The sequence below is a fragment of the Pristiophorus japonicus genome, chromosome 3 (genome assembly GCF_044704955.1).
Source record: "Pristiophorus japonicus isolate sPriJap1 chromosome 3, sPriJap1.hap1, whole genome shotgun sequence".
NCBI lineage: Eukaryota > Metazoa > Chordata > Chondrichthyes > Pristiophoridae > Pristiophorus > Pristiophorus japonicus.
In genome coordinates, this window is record NC_091979.1 from 23,943,541 (window position 1) to 23,964,126 (window position 20,586).

The window sequence follows — 20,586 nt, forward strand, 5'->3', positions numbered from 1 at the left end:
TGTAACCTACGCCTGATTTTCTAAAGTGTAGACAAGGTTTTTTCGAACATACAAAAATCTTCACTTACTCCATTCTAAGTTATTTTGGAGTAAGTTTTCACTCACGAAACTTTGAAATCAGGCGTAAGTGGCCGGACACGCCCCCTTTTGAAAAAAAAATTCTGTTCCAAAGTGAAACTGTTCTAACTGACTAGAACTGGAGCAAACTAAATGACGAGAATTCCGATTTCTAAGATACTCTGTTCTACACCAGTTGCTCATAAAAATCAGGAACAAATCATGTGGAAACTTGGGGCCTATGGTCCTGAATTTAAAGAAAGGTAACTTCGATGGTATGAGACATGAATTGGCTAGAATAGACTGGCGAATGATACTTGAAGGGTTGATGGTAGATAGGCAATGGCAGACATTTAAAGATCACATGGATGAACTTCAACAATTGTACATTCCTGTCTGGCGTAAAAATAAAACTGGGAAGGTGGCTCAACCGTGGCTAACAAGGGAAATTAGGGATAGTGTTAAATCCAAGGAAGAGGCATATAAATTGGCCAGAAAAAGCAGCAAACCTGAGGACTGGGAGAAATTTAGAATTCAGCAGAGGATGACAAAAGATTTAATTAGGAGGGGGAAAACAGATTTTGAGAGTAAGCTTGTCAGAAACATAAAAAATTACTGCAAAAGCTTCTTATCGATATGTGAAGAGAAAAAGATTAGTGAAGACAAATGTAGGTCCCCTACAGTTAGAATCAGGTAAATTTATAATGGGAACAAAGAAATGGCAGACCAATTGAACAAATACTTTGGTTCTGTCTTCACTAAGGAAGACACAAATAACCTTCCGGAAATACTAGGGGACTGAGGGTCGAGCGAGAAGGAAGAACTGAAGGAAATCCTTATTAGTCAGGAAATTTTGTTCGGGAAATTGATGGGACTGAAGGCCGATAAATCCCCAGGGCCTGATTGTCTGCATCCAGAGTACTTAAGGAAGTGGCCCTAGAAATAATGGATGCATTGGCGATCATTTTCTAACATTCTGTAGACTCTGGATCAGTTCCTCTGAAGTGGAGGGTAGCTAATGTAACCCCACTTTTTAAAAAAAAAAGGATGGAGAGAGAAAACGGAATTATAGACCGGTTAGCCTGACAGCGGTAGTGGGGAAAATGTTGGAATCAATTATTAAAGATATAATAACAGCGCATTTGGAAAGCAGTGACAGGATCAGTCCAAGTCAGCATGGATTTATGAAAGGGAAATCATAGAAACATAGAAAATAGGTGCAGGAGTAGGCCATTCGGCCCTTCTAGCCTGCACCGCCATTCAATGAGTTCATGGCTGAACATTCAACTTCAGTACCCCATTCCTGCTTTCTCGCCATACCCCTTGATCCCCCTAGCAGTAAGGACCTCATCTAACTCCTTTTTGAATATATTTAGTGAATTGGCCTCAACAACTTTCTGTGGTAGAGAATTCCACAGGTTCACCACTCTCTGGGTGAAGAAGTTCCTCCGCATCTCGGTCCTAAATGGCTTACCCCTTATCCTTAGACTGTGACCCCTGGTTCTGGACTTCCCCAACATTGGGAACATTCTTCCTGCATCTAACCTGTCTAACCCTGTCAGAATTTTATATGTTTCTATGAGGTCCCCTCTCATTCTTCTGAACTCCAGTGAATACAAGCCCAGTTGATCCAGTCTTTCTTGATAGGTCAGTCCCTTGACAAATCTTCTGGAATTTTTTGAGGATGTATCTAATAAAGTGGACAAGGGAGAACCAGTGGATGTGGTGTATTTGGACTTTCAAAAGGCTTTTGACAAGGTCCCACGCAAGAGATTAGTGTGCGAAATTAAAGCACGTGGTATTGGGGGTAATGTATTGACATGGATAGAGAACTGGTTGGCAGACAAGAAGCAAAGAGTAGGAATAAACGGGTCCTTCTCAGAATGGCAGGCAGTGTCTAGTGGGGTACCGCAAGGTTCATAGCTGGGACCCCGCTATTTACAAAATACATTGATGATTTAGACAAAGAAATTGAATGTAATAGCTCCAAGTTTGCAGATGACACTAAGCTGGGTGGCAGTGTGAGCTGTGAGGAGGATGCTAAGAGGCTGCAGAGCAACTTGGACAGGTTAGGTGAGTGAGCAAATGCATGGCAGATACAGTATAATGTAGATAAATGCGAGGTTATCCACTTTGGTGGCAAAAACAGGAAGGCAGAATATTATCTGAATGGTGATAGATTAGGAAAAGGGGGAGGTGCAACGAGACCTGGGTGTCATGGTACATCAGTTATTGAAAGTTGGCATGCAGGTACAGCAGGCGGTGAAGAAGGCAAATGGAATGTTGGCCTTCATAGCAAGAGGATTTGAGTATAGGAGCAGGGAGGTCTTACTGCAGTTGTACAGTGCCTTAGGAGACCAAAACTGCACACAATATTCAAGATGTGGTCTCACCAAGGCCCTGTACAACTGCAGCAAGACCTACCTACTCCTATACTCAAATCCCCTCGCTATGAAGGCCAGCATGCCAATTGCTTTCTTTACTGCCTGCTGTACCTGCATGCCTACTTTCAATGACTGATGTACCATGACACCCAGGATCGTTGCACCTCCCCTTTTACTAATCTGTCACCATCCATATAATAATCTGCCTTCCTGTTTTTGCCACCAAAGTGGATAACCTCACATTTATCCACATTATACTGCATCTGCCATGCATTTGCCCATTCACCGAACTTGTCCAAGTCCCCCTGCAGCCTCTTAGCATCCTCCTCACAGCTCGCACTGCCACCCAGCTTAGTGTCATCTGCAAACTTGGAGATATTGCATTCAATTCCTTTGTTTAAATCATTAATGTATATTGTAAATAGCTGGAGTCCCAGCACTGAACCCTGCGGCACCCCACTAGTCACTGCCTGCCATTCTGAAAAGGACCCATTTATTCCTGCTGTTTGCTTCCTGTCTGCCAACCATTTCTCTATCCACGTCAATACATTACCCCCAATACCATGTGCCTTAATTTTGCACACTAATCTCTTGTGTGGGACCTTGTCAAAAGCGGCAGTCAGTTTGCGCACAGCAAGCTCCCACAAAAGAAATGTGCTAAATGACCAGATAATCTGTTTTTGTGATGTTGATTGGCCAGGATACCTGGGAAAAATCCCCCGCTGCTCTTGAGTAATTCCATGGGATCTTTTACATCCAATTGAGGGAGCAGACGGGGCCTCGGTTTAACGTCTCCATCCAAAAGACGGCAGCTCCGACAGTGCAGCACTCCCTCGGAACTGCACGGGGAGTGCCAGCTTAGATTTGTTTGCGCACAAGTCTTTGGCGTGGGACTGTGAACCCATAACCTTCTGACTCCGAGGCGAGATTGCCACCAACTGAGCCACAGCTGTCACCAAGTACCTTGCCGGAGGTACTGAGGGGCTGCCATGCTCTTGGAACTGTACCCCAATATGAGTCGGCACCCCTCGAAGAAAAGGTGATGAAGTCTCCAAAAGGCCTCTATTTTAAAAAAAAAACTCCATAGCATTTGTTCCTTAATAAAATTCTGGGAACTTGTTCAGGACTTAATCTGTGTACAATGTTTTAATTTTTTTCTATTATATATATTTAGTGCCAGTAAAACAACATTTTGAGGAGCCGTTATAAAGAGGGTCTGGATTTTGCACTAGAACCCAACATATAATTGCAGCTCCCATTTCTGCACTACATGGCTTTGTGTGAACAAGGCCCTTCAGCCCATTTGATCCTGTAACTTCAGACTTGTTGTTCATTAGGAAGCGCTCTCAAGTTCTTTGGCGATGCTGCGGGTTGCATGGTCCACATGATAATTGAGTTTTCTTTTTCTCTGGCTTCTTTCAAAAGGAAGGGGAAATTTCTATTTAATTTTGAAAACTATGGAGCGACTGCCCAAGATTTTGTGGAGTGGATGCAAAAGTGAGTAAGATAACCAGTTGTGTGAGCAAAGAAAATTACATGTGCCTTATCTTGCTGAGGCTACTGGCATGGGTACAAAGGACGATGTTTTTTTCCCCCTCGAAGGCTATTTTTATACATTGTGAACATAAATGCTTCACTGCGTTGAGATTACAAATCCTCTTAAACCTTGCTGTCAGTCTAATTATATTCAGAGTACGGCTGTTTAAATACATTACTATCGTTAATGGCCCTTTCGTTGATCTAAACAAATGTTTAGTGATCGCTTATTGCCTGTGAAAGTATTTTGCACTGGTCCTGCATCTGAGGGATCATTTATCAAGAGGATACTCTGCATTATACTAAAGAGCCAACAATAACAAAAAAAAATTGCTGCTTAATAACAAAAGTTTTTACAACCACATTCTTTGTGTTGCACTTGACATTTTATCTATTTTGGCCACATAAACTTCGATCTGGCCAAGCTGCATGCTCTTTACCACAAGAAGAGTTGCTCTTAATCTGCTCGTCAAAGACGTGTGTTATGCGGGCGGAAAACAATGTCGAACAGGATCAGGTCTCGGAGGGACAGTTTGGGCACTGATCCATCTGGTGTATTTATCTGCATCATCATAGGCAGTCCCTCGAAATCGCGGAAGACTTGCTCCCACTCTAAAAGTGAGTTCTCATGTGACTGAACAGTCCAATACAGGAATTACAGTCTCTGTCACAGGTGGGACAGATAATGGTTGAAGGAAAGGGTGGGCGGGGAGTCTGGTTTGCCGCACGCTCCTTCCGCTGCCTGCGCTTGGTCTCTGCATGCACTCGGCGACGAGACTCGAGGTGCTCTGCGTAATACCACTGCGTTTACCTTTGCCACCAGCCCACAGGCTCCACAGCAGAAGGCTCCAGAGGTCTCGTGGGCAGAGCAAGAGTCCGCAGTGTCCCATTTGACCGACGACAGCTTTGATGGGTTCGTGAAGGAACATCCGTCGGTGCTCGTTATGTTCTACGCCCCGTGTAAGTTAACGCCCAAGTTCAAGAGGTCCTTGGTCCGTCGCCATGCGCTTGTTCTGTAAGAGTCACGGAAACTGAGCACTCAGCCCCTCGCTTTTATTAATTGCACGTTCGCTCTGGGACTGTCTTCTTCACTCAGAGAATTGTGAACCTGTGGAATTCTCTACCATAGAAAGTTGTTGAGGCCAGTTTGTTAGATATATTCAAAAGGGAGTTAGATGTGGCCCTTTGGGTCTGTCTTCACTAAGGAAGACACAAATAACCTTCCGGAAATACTCGGAGACCGAGGGTCTAGCGAGAAGGAGGATCTAAAGAAAATCCTTATTGGTCAGCAAATTGTGTTAGGAAAATTGATGGGATTGAAGGCAGATAAATCCCCAGGGCCTGGTCGTCTGCATCCCAGAGTACTTCAGGAAGTGGCCCTAGAAATAGTGGATGCATTGGTGGTTATTTTCCAACATTCTATAGACTCTGGATCAGTTCCTATGGACTGGAGGGTAGCTAATGTAACCCCATTTTTTAAAAAAAGAGGGAGAGAGAAAACAGAGAATTATAGACCGGTCAACCTGACACCGGTGGTGGGGAAATTGTTGGAATCAATTATTAAAGATGTAATAGCAGCGCATTTGGAAAACAGTGATAGGATCGGTCCAAGTCAGCATGGATTTATGAAAGGGAAATCATGCTTGACAGATCTTCTGGAATTTTTTGAGGATGTAACTAGTAGAGTGGACAAGGGAGAGCCAGTGGATGTGGTGTATTTAGACTTTCAAAAGACTTTTGACAAGGTCCCACACAAGAGATTAGTGTGCAAAATTAAAGCACATGGTATTGGGGGTAATGTATTGACGTGGATAGAGAAATAGTTGGCAGACATGAAGCAAAGAGTGGGAATAAATGGGTCCTTTTCAGAATGGCAGGTAGTGACTAGTGGGGTACCGCAAGGTTCAGTGCTGGGACCCCAGCTATTTACAATATACATTAATGATTTAGACGAAGGAATTAAATGTAATATCTCCAAGTTTTCAGATGACACTAAGCTGGGTGGCAGTGTGAGCTGTGAGGAGGATGCTAAGAGGCTGCAGGGTGACTTGGACAGGTTAGGTAATTGGGCAAATACATGGCAGATGCAGTATAATGTAGATAAATGTGAGGTTATCCACTTTGATGGTAAAAACAGGAAGGCAGATTATTATCTGAATGGTGACAGATTAGTAAAAGGGGAAGTGCAACGAGACCTGGGTGTCATGGTACATCAGTCATTGAAAGTTGGCATACAGTTACAGCAGGCGGTGAAGAAGGCAAATGGCATGTTGGCCTTCTTAGTGAGAGGATTTGAGTATAGGAGCAGGGAGGTCTTACTACAATTGTCCAGGGCCTTGGTGAGGCCACACCTTGAATATTGTGTACAGTTTTGGTGGTCTAATCTGAGGGAGAACATTCTTGCTATCGAGGGATTGTAGCAAAGTTTCACCAGACTGATTCCCGGGATGACTGGACTGACATATGAAGAAAGACTGGATCGACTAGGCTTATATTCAATGGAATTTAGAAGAATGAGAGGGGATCTCATAGAAACATATAAAATTCTGATGGGATTGGACAGGTTGGAGGCAGGAAGACTGTTTCCAATGTTGGGGAAGTCCAGAACCAGGGGTCACAGTCTAAAGATAAGGGGTAAGCCATTTAGGACCAAGATGAGGAGAAACTTCTTCACTCAGAGTTGTGAGCATGTGGCATTCTCTACCACAGAAAGTTGTTGAGGCCAGTTCGTTAGATATATTCAAAAGGGAGTTAGATGTGGCCCTTACGGCTAAAGGGATGAAGGGGTATGGAGAGAAAGCAGGAATGGGGTACTGAAGTTGCATGATCAGCCATAATCATATTGAATGGTGGTGCAGGTCGAAGGGCCGAATAGCCTACTCCTGCACTTATTTTCTATGTTGCGCCAGAATTATCTCCCTGGACACTGAATTACAAGGGTTCGTACCAAACTGGAATGCAGTGGGTTTCAATGCTGATAGTTAACTGAGAATTCTACTTTCCCTAAGCTCTGGAATTCCCTCCCTATAACTTTTCTCCTCCTCCTCCTCCTTAAAACTCAACTCATTGACAACTCATTTTGGTCATCTACCCTCATATCACCTTGTGTGGCTCGGTCAGATTTTGTTTGGTAATGCTCCTGTGAGAAGCGCCTTGGGATGTTTTACTACTTTAAAGGCACTGTATAAGTTCAAGTTGTTCTTAAATTCTAACTTTGACCGAAGCTGTTCGAGAAAGAATGGAGGTTTTAAAGCAATTGCTGATTTTGTTTTTAATTGCTCCTTTTATAAAACTGGAAGGGAGATCCTGGGTTTGGTGGTACAATGCCCTGCTTTATATATGAACGGGCAGTAAAAGACCTGCTGGCCTCTGCCCATATCATTAAACCCATCCCACTACCCCTCTCCACTCCACCCCAGTCATGCACTCTGCTGGAGAGGGAAACATCTTTATCGGCCAATTTAGGAAAAATAATTCTGGGAATTTCCTCTGCGACCCCATAAATGAGCAAGCATGCTCCAGGGGACCACTATGACTGCTGCCATTAATGCCTTTGGTATCTTGGCTTGCATGAATCCCTGAGATATTGTGGTTTGAATCTCATTTCCGCAATAAGGGAGAGAGACCACAGTGATGCACTTCTTCGTGTCAGCTTTTCCAACAAATCAGACAGTCAGCCACTGAAATACTGTTAATCAACACAGCGTTCAATAGTGACCCTCTATAATTGGCAGTTATATGAATTAATGACAGTTGGTAACTAAACAGCAACACCATTTGTGGATTAATCTCATTTCAGCAATACATGGGCATCAGGCCTGGCCAAGTCGACTCTGGCTTGGCAATAAGCAGATAGTTCACCTCACCAGCTATTATTTCAGAGTTTGCTAACTTCTGGCCGTTGCTGTTGCCAAGTGAACTAAGTTTTTGGCTGTTCTCGAAGAAGCGCCCAGTCGATGTGGGGCCATTACACAAAACCCCTTCCTCAATCGCAACTGTGGCAGTGAAAATCCAAAGAAGAATTTGGCCGCTGTGCCCTGCCGATCAATTTCAGTTTTCACTGCCCATTTGTGCTACAGGTACTGATTTTATATAATGGAAAGCAAGCAAGGGGAGGAAAAATTGGAAAGAAAAATACAAGCTTTACGCTGAATTACACAATTTACAGCACAGAAACAGGTCACCTGCACCAACAAATCAATTGGTGTTTATGCTTCTCAGGAGCCTCCTGCCACCCTAATTCATCAAACTCTATCGACATATCCTTCTATTCCTTTCTCCCTCATGTACTTATCTAGCTTCCCCTTAAATGCATCTGTTATCTGCCTCAACTACTCTTAAGTGACAGCAAGTGCTAGATAGAGAGAAACTATTTCTGCTGGCTGGGGAGCCTAGGACTAGGGGGCATAGTCTCAAAATTAGAGCCAGATTGAATTAAGAAACACTTCTACACACAAAGGTCCCAAGTTTCGAGCCACGTCTAGAACGGCGCAGTCCCGTTTTTCGCGCCACAAAGTGCGCCTAAAAAAACGCTCCGTATTCTCCACCTCCCTGCAGGTCCTCTGGCCCTCGGCGCAGCGCAGCAGGAGCTGTAGGGGGCGGAGCCAGGTCCCTGCGCTGAAAACGGTGCCGGGACCTCTGCACATGCGCGCTACAGTGGGCACGCAAGTGCAGTAGCTCCAGGCGCCCGAAACTGTGTGGGAGGGGCTGAAGCACGCAGCCCCGAGCCCTGGCCGAATGGCCTCACTGGGGCTGCGTGAATAAGGCTCCTCCCACGGCCAGCTCCTGCTTCCTCCCGACCCGACTCCCGCTTCCCGCCCCCCCCCCCCGCCCCCGCACCGGACCCGACACTCGCTCACCCCCCCCGCCGACCGGACCCGACACCCCCCCACCTCCTGCACCGGACCCGACACCCACTCCCCTCCCCCGTCTCCGAACTGACCTCCCTTTCTCTCCCTCCGAACCGAACCGACCTCCCTCCCACCACCCCCCCGACCCGACCCGACCCAACGCCACCTACCTGTAAATCAGGTGCTGGGGACGGGGCCCTGCCCGAAGTCTCGGGCCCGGCCTGTTCAGCCTCCCTCCCCCTTCTCCTTCCCCCCCCCCCATCCCAATCTCCTTCCCCACCTCCAATCTCCTTCCTTCCTTCCCCCCCTCCAATCTCCTTCCTCCCCCCCCCCCCAATCTCCTTCCTTCCCCCCCCCAATCTCCTTCCTTCCCCACCCCCCCAATCTCCTTCCTTCCCCCCCAATCTCTTTCCTTCCCCCCCATCTCCTTTCCCCTCCCTAATCTCCTTCCCCCCCTAATCTCCTTCCCCCCCTAATCTCCTTCCCCCCCTAATCTCCTTCCCCCCTAATCTCCTTCCCCCCCTCTAATCTCCTTCCCCCCCAATCTCCTTCCCCCCCCAATCTCCTTCCCCCCCCAATCTCCTTCCCCCCCAATCTCCTTCCCCCCCCAATCTCCTTCCCCCCCCCAATCTCCTTCCCCCCCCCAATCTCCTTCCCCCCCCAATCTCCTTCCCCCCCCAATCTCCTTCCCCCCCCACCCCCCCCCCCAATCTCCTTCCCCCCCCCAATCTCCTTCCCCCCCCCAATCTCCTTCCCCCCCCCAATCTCCTTCCCCCCCCCAATCTCCTTCCCCCCCCCAATCTCCTTCCCCCCCCCCAATCTCCTTCCCCCCCCCAATCTCCTTCCCCCCCCCAATCTCCTTCCCCCCCCCAATCTCCTTCCCCCCCCCAATCTCCTTCCCCCCCCCAATCTCCTTCCCCCCCCCAATCTCCTTCCCCCCCCCAATCTCCTTCCCCCCCCCAATCTCCTTCCCCCCCCCAATCTCCTTCCCCCCCCCAATCTCCTTCCCCCCCCCAATCTCCTTCCCCCCCCCCAATCTCCTTCCCCCCCCCAATCTCCTTCCCCCCCCCAATCTCCTTCCCCCCCCCAATCTCCTTCCCCCCCCCAATCTCCTTCCCCCCCCCAATCTCCTTCCCCCCCCCAATCTCCTTCCCCCCCCCAAATCTCCTTCCCCCCCCCAATCTCCTTCCCCCCCCAATCTCCTTCCCCCCCCCAATCTCCTTCCCCCCCCCAATCTCCTCCCCCCCCCAATCTCCTCCCCCCCCCAATTTCCCCCCCCCAATTTCCTCCCCCCCCAATCTCCTTTCCCCCCTTCTCCCCCATCCCTCCCCCCTTCTCCCCATCCCTCCCCCTTCTCCCCATCCCTCCCCCTTCTCCCCCATCCCTCCCCCTTCTCCCCCATCCCTCCCCTCTCCCCCATCCCTCCCCCTTCTCCCCCATCCCTCCCCCTTCTCCCCCATCCCTCCCCCTTCTCCCCCATCCCTCCCCCTTCTCCCCCATCCCTCCCCCTTCTCCCCCATCCCTCCCCCTTCTCCCCCATCCCTCCCCCTTCTCCCCCATCCCTCCCCCTTCTCCCCCATCCCTCCCCCTTCTCCCCCATCCCTCCCCCTTCTCCCCCATCCCTCCCCCTTCTCCCCCATCCCTCCCCCTTCTCCCCCATCCCTCCCCCTTCTCCCCCTTCTCCCCCTTCTCCCCCATCCCTCCCCATCCCTCCCCCCTTCCCCTCCCCCTTCCCCCCCCCTATGCTACCTCCCTCTCTCCCTCTACCCCCCTCCTCCCCCTCCCCTCGCTGTCAGAAACACACAGACACTGACAGACAGAGAATGAGAGACACACAGACAGACAGAGAGATGGAGACACTGACAGAGACACACTGAGGGGGGCATCCCAGCACGCTGTTGGAGGGCTCCCGGTGCCGCAGTCGGTAAGTAGAAAATGTTTTATTTATTGATTTAAAAAAAAAAAATTCTTATTAATTTTTTTTGATTGATTTATTGGTTGATTTATTAATGTATTTATCATTTATTTTTGATGATGGCTCTTTATTTGTAAAACTGAAGTGTTTAATGTTTGTAAACTTCCCTTTAATCACCCCCCCCCCCCCCAACCATTCCCTACGCCTGATTTGTAACCAACGCCTGATTTTCTAAAGTGTAGATCGTACAAAAATCTTCACTTACAACATTCTAAGTTAGTTTGGAGTAAGTTTTCACTCACGAAACTTTGAAATCAGGCGTAAGTGGCCGGACATGCCCCCTTTTGAAAAAAAAATTCTGTTCCAAAGTGAAATTGTTCTAACTGACTAGAACTGGAGCAAACTAAATGACGAGAATTCCGATTTCTAAGATACTCCGTTCTACACCAGTTGCTCCGAAAAATCAGGAGCAAATCATGTGGAAACTTGGGGCCAAAGGTGGTAGAAATTTGGAGCTCTCTCCCGCAAATGGCAATTGATGCTAGATTAATTGCTCATTTTAAATGCGATTGATAGCTTTTTGTTAACCAAAGGCATAAGGGATATGGGCCAAAGGCGGGTACATGGAGTTAGGTCGCAGATCAGCCATGATCTCATTAAATGGCGGAACAGGCTCGAGGAGCTCAATGACCTCCTCATGTTCCCTATGTTCCACATTCTCACCACTCTCTGGGCAAAGAAGTTTCTCCTGAATTCCCTATTGGTTTTATTAGTGATTATCTTATATTTCTGACCCACAGTTTTAGTCTCCCCACAAATGGAAACATCATCTCTACGTCAAGCCTTATGACCTCCATGCGATAATTCCAATATTGGGCCTGCTTAAGACTGCAGGACATTTACATAGAATTTACAGCAAAGAACCAGGCCATTCAGCCCAACAGGTCCATGCTGGTTTTATGCTCCACACGAGCTTCCTCCCACTCTTCTTTATCTAATCCCATCAACATATCCTTCTATTCCTTTCTCCCTCATTTGCTAAACTAGCTTCCCCTTAAATGCATCTATGCTATGCGCCACAATCACTTCATGTGGCAGTGAGTTCCACATTCTCACCACTCTGAGTAAAGTTCTGTCTCCTGAATTCCCTATCGGATTTATTAGTGACTATCTTGTAGTTATTGTTTTACCTTCAATTGGAAACATCTCTACATCTACCCTATCAAACCCTTACATAATCTTAAAGACCTCGATCAGGTCACCCCTCTTCGTGGGAGAAAAGTGCCCCAGCATGTTCAGCCTTTCCTAGCAGGTTTAAATTTTTATTTTTCCTTACGAATTTTCTCCCCTCTCCTCCTTACTGAAGGCATTGACTGCTTGTTTCAGACACAAGCAGCATCGAGTACACTAGTAGCATCCAAGTGGACACTATTCACATGCCATCCATGACTGTGATTGTCTGCGGGCTGACTGACCACTTAATTGGGTGGGTGGGGCGGGTGTCTCAGCAAATCCTGGTCCTCGCCCAACATCCACCCAGGTCTGTGTGGTTCGGTCAGTCACTGGACAAATTCACTGAGCCACCAAGCGAAGCCCTCAGTGCTTTTGTTCTTGCCTGTTGACATAAAAATTAGGAGCAGGAGTCAGCCCTACGGCCCCTCGAGGGATGATCTTCGACCTCAACTCCACTTTCCCACCCGATCCCTTGATTTTATCCTAGAGTCCAAAAATCAACCGATCTCGATCCTGAATATACTCAACGACTGAGCATCCACAGCCCTCTGGTGTAGGGAATTCCAAAGATTCACCACCCTCTTGAGTGAAGAAATTAATCTATTGGCCACAACAGCTAACCTACAGAGAAATGACAACAACTTGGGGTGGCGATCCTTGCTCATCGGAAGTGAGGCAGTGAGTCTCTTTAAAAAGCTGGCAGTTGGTTCCACATAAAAATGTAGCAGGCTAGAATTTTGGGTTTTAGCAATTTTGCCCGTTTTTGGGCAATAACCACAGCGAAAACATTATTTTTTTTTACCCCTGGGGTACTTTTACCGGCAGAGCTCGGAAAATTCGTCAAATGGTGAAGATCGTTAGTGATTAAATCCGGCATTGCACAACTAAATTTTTGCGCCAGAGCCGAAATTTGCGACCGAAAAAAAAAATTGGTCCTTCTACACATGCGGGAATTTGTTTATTTATTTATATTTTTGCCAATTTTTTTTCTTCTGGTAGGCTGTAGGTCTGCCTTTATGAGCTGGCATATCTCTGTGACCTCTTCGAAAGTGCAGCCTTCTAATGCACTGTGCCTCAGAGAGCTGCAGCTATATGAATGCTGATGCCTGTAAACTCATGGGGGGGGTTAAGACCTCCTCTCCATATGTCTGCGACCTCTTCGATTACGCTCAAAATGCTCATCAATAAGCCGTCTTCCAGCTCGAAAAAGCAGCCAGGAATAATGGCTGACAAAATGTCCTTAAATAAACTCACCATAAAACTTCATTGTAAAACACAGCTTTCTTCAAATCCTTTTATGCACTGAACTTCTCCATTTTCAAGTTGGTGCCGTTATCAAGATTGAGTAGACTGGGTCTTTACTCGTTGGAGTTCAGAAGGATGAGGGGTGATCTTATAGAAACATTTAAAATAATGAAATGGATAGACAAGATAGAGACAGAGAGGTTGTTTCCACTGGTCGGGGAGACTGGAACTAGGGGGCACAGCCTCAAAATACGGGGGAGCCAATTTAAAACCGAGTTGAGAAGGACTTTCTTCTCCCAGAGGGTTGTGAATCTGTGGAATTCTCTGCCCAAGGAAGCAGTTGAGGCTAGCTCATTGAATGTATTCAAGTCACAGATAGATTTTTAACTAATAAGGGAATTAAGGGTTACGGGGAGCGGGCGGGTAAGTGGAGCTGAATCCACGGCCAGATCAGCCATGATCTTGTTGAATGGTGGAGCAGGCTCGAGGGGCTAGATGGCCTACTCCTGTTCCTAATTCTTATGTTCTTATGTATCACCGGGTGAGGCCTTCGGTTCGACTGATTTTTTTTTTGGCGGGTTCCCGGGCGGACGGTAAATCGGGCGATATCGCTGAATTTTCCGCCGGGCGATAGCGCAGCCGATTGACGTCATTCAAATGCTGAAAACATCGGACGGGCGCTAACTTTTAGTGCCGCCGTAAAACCACTGCCGAAGTTTCTGCCCGGACGTAAAGTGTTGTGCGACTCATTTAGCGCCAATAAAAGTAGTTTTTGCGCCCCGCCCAGGCAGAAAACCTGGTCGTAAACCTGTCGAAAATCTAGCCCAGCGTGTCATGAATACATTATTAAATATAATTCAGTTGTGTGGCGAGATTGGAGAAGTTGGGATTGTTCTCTTTTGAACAAAGAAGGTTATGGGGAGATTTAATAAGTCATTCAAAATTATGAGGGGTTTTGATAGAGTAGCTAGGGAGAAACTGTTTCCGCTGAAGTGAGGGTCGGTAACCAGAGGAATTAATTTAAGATAATTGGCAGTAAAAGCCAAGGGGGAGATGAGGGGAAAGACCTGAAAGGCTGTTGGAAACCAATTCAGTTGTACTTTCAAATAGGAACTGGATATATACTTGAAAAGAGAAAATTTTCAGGGCCCCGGGGAAAGAGCAGGGGAGTGGGACTAACAGGTAGCTCTTTCAGAGATCCGTCTTGGATCGCCTCCTGTGCTGTGTGATTCTATGATTTTAATATGTAATGGAGTTTTTTCCAATTTGCCAACTAGTTGGATGAATACAATATTTTAGAAACACTGAGGCGCCGTCTGTTAAACCGAGACAATAACACCGCCAACGAAATGCTGAATCCAGATTCTCTCGGCTGCATTTGAAGAGCTGACAGGTGTGTGTTTGTAAGGCTGTACGCACTGCTGAGGCGGCAGCTGATAGTAGTCACAGTGACAGGAAGTTATTAAACATGGAAATAATATCTGAGGACTAATCCTGTCATGTCCTATCTGCTTATCGCTGAGGCAGAGTTGGATTGGCCAGGTTTGATACCATTTATTGTTGAAGTGAGATTAAGCCACAAATTGTGTTGCTGTTTAGTTACCTACTGCCCTTAATTCATGCAGTGTCAATTATAGAGGGTCAATAATGAGTGCTGTGTTGATTAACAGCATTGTTAGTGGCTGACTCTGGTTTGTTGGCAAAACTGACATATAGCAGTGCATCACTGTTGTCCAGTCTCTCTCTATCCTCTGCCTGCCTCTCTGTCCAGTCTCTCTCTATCCCCTGCCCCTCTCTGTCCAGTCTCTCTCTATCCCCTGCCTGCCTCTGTCTGTCCAGTCTCTCTCTCTCCCCTGCCTGCCTCTGTCCAGTCTCTCTCTCTCCCCTGCCTGCCTCTGTCTGTCCAGTCTCTCTCTCTCCCCTGCCTGCCTCTGTCTGTCCAGTCTCTCTCTCTCTCCCTTGCCTGCCTGTCTGCCCAGTCTCTCTCTCTTCCCTGCCTGCCTCTGTCTGTCCAGTCTCTCTCTATCCCCTGCCTGCCCCTCTCTGTCCAGTCTCTCTCTATCCCCTGCCTGCCTCTGTCTGTCCAGTCTCTCTCTATCCCCTGCCTGCCTCTGTCTGTCCAGTCTCTCTCTATTCCCTGCCTGCCTCTGTCTGTCCAGTCTCTCTCTATTCCTTGCCTGCCCCTCTCTGTCCAGTCTCTCTCTATCCCTTGCCTGCCTCTCTGTGTGTACATCTGGTGGTTGGTCGACCTCTCTGCCTGTCGATTGGCCGCGTTTCCTACAATTACAACAGTACTTCATTGGCTTTAAAGCACTTTTGGATGTCCTGAGGTGGTGAAAGGCGCTAAATAGATGAAAATCTTTTCAGTTTTTATTTCTTGTACCAAAAATGATTTGGATATTTGAAATTTTACGGGAGGATTTTCTTTGGGAGGGGGATATAATATTGAAAGAGAAGGAAAAACATTACGTCAAGTATCTGTTTTCACATTTTGTTTAAATGACCAGAGGGAACTTTAGACTGAGTGAAGGTAATTTTGCCAATCAACTTCATTCCTATCACCATCCATGTATGTACTTTATCCTGGACCCTACCCCACCGACTAAATCGCCTTGCATCGCCCATGTGCAATCCACCCTGTCCTGGACTCTATCCCACCTATTTAAGAACATAAGAAATAGTAGGAGTAGACCAGACAGCCCCTCATGTCTGCTCCACCATTCAATAAGATCATGGCTGATCCCTCAATACCTTCCCGCCCAATCCCTTGATTTCCCCTAGAGTCCAAAAATCTATTTATCTCCACCTTGAATATATTCAGAGATTCAGCATCCACAGCCTTCTGAGGTAGAGAATTCCAAAGGTTCACAACCCTCTGAGTGAAGAAATTCCTCCTCATCTTAGTCTTAATTGGCAGACCCTTTATCCTGAGACTGTCCCCCCTAGTTCTAGACTCTCCAGCCAGGGGAAACAACCTCTCGGCATCTGTCCTGTCAATCCCCTCAGAATCTTATGTTTCAATGCGATCACACCTCATTGGTCTCCTAATCTGTGGAAGGACATTCTTTATTGAGGGAGTGCAGCGAAGGTTCACCAGACTGATTCCCGGGATGGCAGGACTGACATATGAAGAAAGACTGGATCGACTCGACTTATATTCACTGGAATTTAGTCGACTATTTAGAGGGGATCTCATAGAAACATAAAATTCTGACGGGCTTGGACAGGTTAGATGCAGGAAGAATGTTCCCGATGTTGGGGAAGTCCAGAACCAGGAGTCACAGTCTAAGGATAAGGGGTAAGCCATTTAGGACCGAGATGAGGAGAAACGTCTTCACTCAGAGAGTGGTGAACCTGTGGAATTCTCTACCACAGAAAGTTGTTGAGGCCAGTTCGTTAGATATATTCAAAAGGGAGTTAGATGTGGCCCTTACAGCTAAAGGGATCAAGGGGTATGGAGAGAAAGCAGGAATGGGGTACTGAATTTGCATGATCAGCCATGATCTTATTGAATGGTGGTGCAGGCTCGAAAGGCCGAATGGCCTACTCCTGGCCCTATTTTCTATGTTTCTAATCTCCTTCCATCGCCCATGTACAATTCACCTTGTTGTGGCCTCTACTCCACCTATTTAATCTCCAGAAGGTAAGTTCTGTATAAATATTTTCTAGTTGCCAATGATGATTAGTCCTAGAATATTGATTAGTCCTAGAATATTCCTCAGTCCTCACACCTCTGCTGTTCAGCCCTGCTCTGCATTCCTCCTTCAGGTCAAGTCTGCGACAGTCCACTTTTTTTGTTCATAGCTCAGTAATACCTTTTGACCTGTTAAATTTCTGGCTGCTGCGAGACGGAGCAGAGAAGGCCAAGAGGAAATTTGACGGAGGGGTTTTAAAATCATGAAGGGTTTAGATAGAGTACATAAAGAGACACTGTTTCCAGTGGCTGAATGAGAGGGCACAGATTTAAGGTGATTGGTAAAGGAACCAGAGACGACATGAAAAACTATGTTACGCAACGAGTGTTTAGGATCTGGACTGTGCACTGCCTGATAGGGTATTGAGTCGGAGCTTTCAAAAGGGGATTGGATAAATACTTGAAGGGGAAAAAAAATGGCAGGGATATGGGGAAAGGGCGGGGAGGGAGTGGGATTAACTGGATTGCTCTTCGACAGAGCCGGAGCAGACTCGATGGGCCGAATGGCCTCCTTCTGTGCTGTACTATTCTATGATTCTATGGTGAAGGCCTCTCTTAGGTCAGCTTGCATGGCACAGGAGTTGACTGGTGCCATATGACATGGAGTTGTAGCTACAAAGCTTACTGCTCCTTTCTCAGCCGGATGCAGTTAGCGCATCTTATTGTGGTTCTGTTTCCCATGCAGGGTGTGGCCATTGTAAAAAGATGAAGCCGGACTACGAAGAAGCTGCTGAGTTGCTCAACAATGACAGTGATGTGAGGAAATGTTTGTGCCCTTCTTTCCTAAGACTGCCGCTGTTTAAGCAGAGTTAATGGGGTTGGTACGCCCTGGGGAGGAGCAATAACGGCCCCGTTACTTTTATCTCGCTTTCAAAATTTTAATGTATCTTTTTAAAAAAAAAAAAAATTTCACCGCCTTTTTTCCACGTCCTCCCGCCCCTTCCACCCCGCCTCCAGTTACTGTTTTGCATTGTCATCCTAGAGCCCGGGTGTACTGGCAGCCGTTGACGTCACAGCCAACAAGAACTTGGGCGAGAGGTATCAAATCACGGGCTTCCCAACACTCAAGTACTTCGAGAATACAGAGGAGAAGTGGACGCTACCGCACCTGCGGACCAAGGACAAAATCATCGAGTGGCTCCACAAGTACGTTGCTGAAGCCAACCAACGTTCACCATTATTTCTACGTGCATTTTATTTTATCTTCCAATAACAACCCCACGTGAAAGGCCAAGGCCGCGGAGCAGGAAACCACAAAAGAGGGAATGGGTGGCACAGAAGATGATGCAATGATTAGGGGAGGGGGGAAAGGATTGGGGGGGGGTCCCCGGCTTGTGTTTCATAGAAACATAGAAAATAGGTGCAGGAGTAGGCCATTCGGCCCTTCTAGCCTGCACCGCCGTTCAATGAGTTCATGGCTGAACATGCAACTTCAGTACCGCCTTCCTGCTTTCTCGCCATACCCCTTGATTCCCCTAGTAGTAAGGACTTCATCTAACTCCTTTTTGAATATATTTAGTGAATTGGCCTCAACAACTTTCTGTGGTAGAGAATTCCACAGGTTCACCACTCTCTGGGTGAAGAAGTTTCTCCTCATCTCGGTCCTAAATGGCTTACCCCTTATCCTTAGACTGTGACCCCTGGTTCTGGATTTCCCCCAACATTGGGAACATTCTTCCTGCATCTAACCTGTCTAAACCCGTCAGAATTTTAAACGTTTCTATGAGGCCCCTCTCATTCTTCTGAACTCCAGTGAATACAAGCCCAGTTGATCCAGTCTTTCTTGATATGTCAGTCCCGCCATCCCGGGAATCAGTCTGGTGAACCTTCGCTGCACTCCCTCAATAGCAAGAATGTCCTTCCTCAGGTTAGGAGACCAAAACTGTACACAATACTCCAGGTGTGGCCTCACCAAGGCCCTGTACAACTGTCGTAACACCTCCCTGCCCCTGTACTCAAATCCCCTCGCTATGAAGGCCAACATGCCATTTACTTTCTTAACCGCCTGCTGTACCTGCATGCCAACCTTCAATGACTGATGTACCATGACACCCAGGTTTCGTTGCACCTCCCCTTTTCCTAATCTGTCACCATTCAGATAATAGTCTGTCTCTCTGTTTTTACCACCAAAGTGAATAACCTCACATTTATCCACATTATACTTCATCTGCCATGCATTTGCCCACTCACCTAACCTATCCAAGTCGCTCTGCAGCCTCATAGCATCCTCCTCACAGCTCACACTGCCACCCAACTTAGTGTCATCTGCAAATTTGGAGATACTACATTTAATCCCCTCATCCAAATCATTAATGTATAATGTAAACAGCTGGGGCCCCAGCACAGAACCTTGCGGTACCCCACTAGTCACCGCCTGCCATTCTGAAAAGTACCCATTTACTCCTACTCTTTGCTTCCTGTCTGACAACCAGTTCTCAATCCATGTCAGCACACTACCCCCAATCCCATGTGCTTTAACTTTGCACATTAATCTCTTGTGTGGGACCTTGTCGAAAGCCTTCTGAAAGTCCAAATATACCACATCAACTGGTTCTCCCTTGTCCACTCTACTGGAAACATCCTCAAAAAATTCCAGAAGATTTGTCAAGCATGATTTCCCTTTCACAAATCCATGCTGACTTGGACCTATCATGTCACCTCTTTCCAAATGCGCTGCTCTGATATCCTTAATAATTGATTCCATCATTTTACCCACTACCGATGTCAGGCTGACCGGTCTATAATTCCCTGTTTTCTTTCTCCCTTCTTTTTTAAAAAGTGGGGTTACATTGGCTACCCTCCACGCGATAGGAACTGATCCAGAGTCAATGGAATGTTGGAAAATGACTGTCAATGCATCCGCTATTTCCAAGGCCACCTCCTTAAGTACTCTGGGATACAGTCCATCAGGCCCTGGGGATTTATCAGCCTTCAATCCCATCAATTTCCCCAACACAATTTCACGACTAATAAGGATTTCCCTCAGTTCCTCCTCCTTACTGGACTCTCTGACCCCTTTTATATCCGGAAGGTTGTTAGTGTCCTCCTTAGTGAATACCGGACCAAAGTACTTGTTCAATTGGTCCGCCATTTCTTTGTTCCCCGTTATGACTTCCCCTGATTCTGACTGCAGGGGACCGATGTTTGTCTTTACTAACCTTTTTCTCTTTACATATCTATAGAAACTTTTGCAATCCGTCTTAATGTTCCCTGCAAGCTTCTTCTCGTACTCCATTTTCCCTGCCCTAATCAAACCCTTTGTCCTCCTCTGCTGAGTTCTAAATTTCTCCCAGTCTCCGGGTTCGCTGCTATTTCTGGCCAATTTGTATGCCACTTCCTTGGCTTTAATAGTATCCCTGATTTCCCTTGATAGCCACGGTTGAGCCACCTTCCCTTTTTTATTTTTACGCCAGACAGGAATGTACAATTGTTGTAGTTCATCCATGCGGTCTCTAAATGTCTGCCATTGCCCATCCACAGTCAACCCCTTAAGTATCATTCGCCAATCTATCCGAGCCAATTCACGCCTCATACCTTCAAAGTTACCCTTCTTTAAGTTCTGGACCATGGTCTCTGAATTAACTGTTTCATTCTCCATCCTAATGCAGAATTCCACCATATTATGGTCACTCTTCCCCAAGGGGCCTCGCACAACGAGATTACTAATTAATC

At 46.9% G+C, this 20,586-nt stretch overlaps 1 protein-coding gene across 2 annotated transcripts in view; it reads left to right on the forward strand.

The window, feature by feature from the left end:
• pdia5 (protein disulfide isomerase family A, member 5) overlaps positions 1-20,586 on the forward strand; it is a 146,803-nt gene that overhangs the window by 65,962 nt on the left and 60,255 nt on the right. For both annotated transcript variants that reach the window (XM_070875255.1, XM_070875256.1), the window contains exons 10-13: positions 3,867-3,938; positions 4,801-4,937; positions 17,600-17,670; positions 17,897-18,060. In XM_070875255.1, coding sequence (XP_070731356.1) covers positions 3,867-3,938; positions 4,801-4,937; positions 17,600-17,670; positions 17,897-18,060 — 444 coding nt within the window. The remainder of the gene's footprint in view (positions 1-3,866; positions 3,939-4,800; positions 4,938-17,599; positions 17,671-17,896; positions 18,061-20,586) is intronic.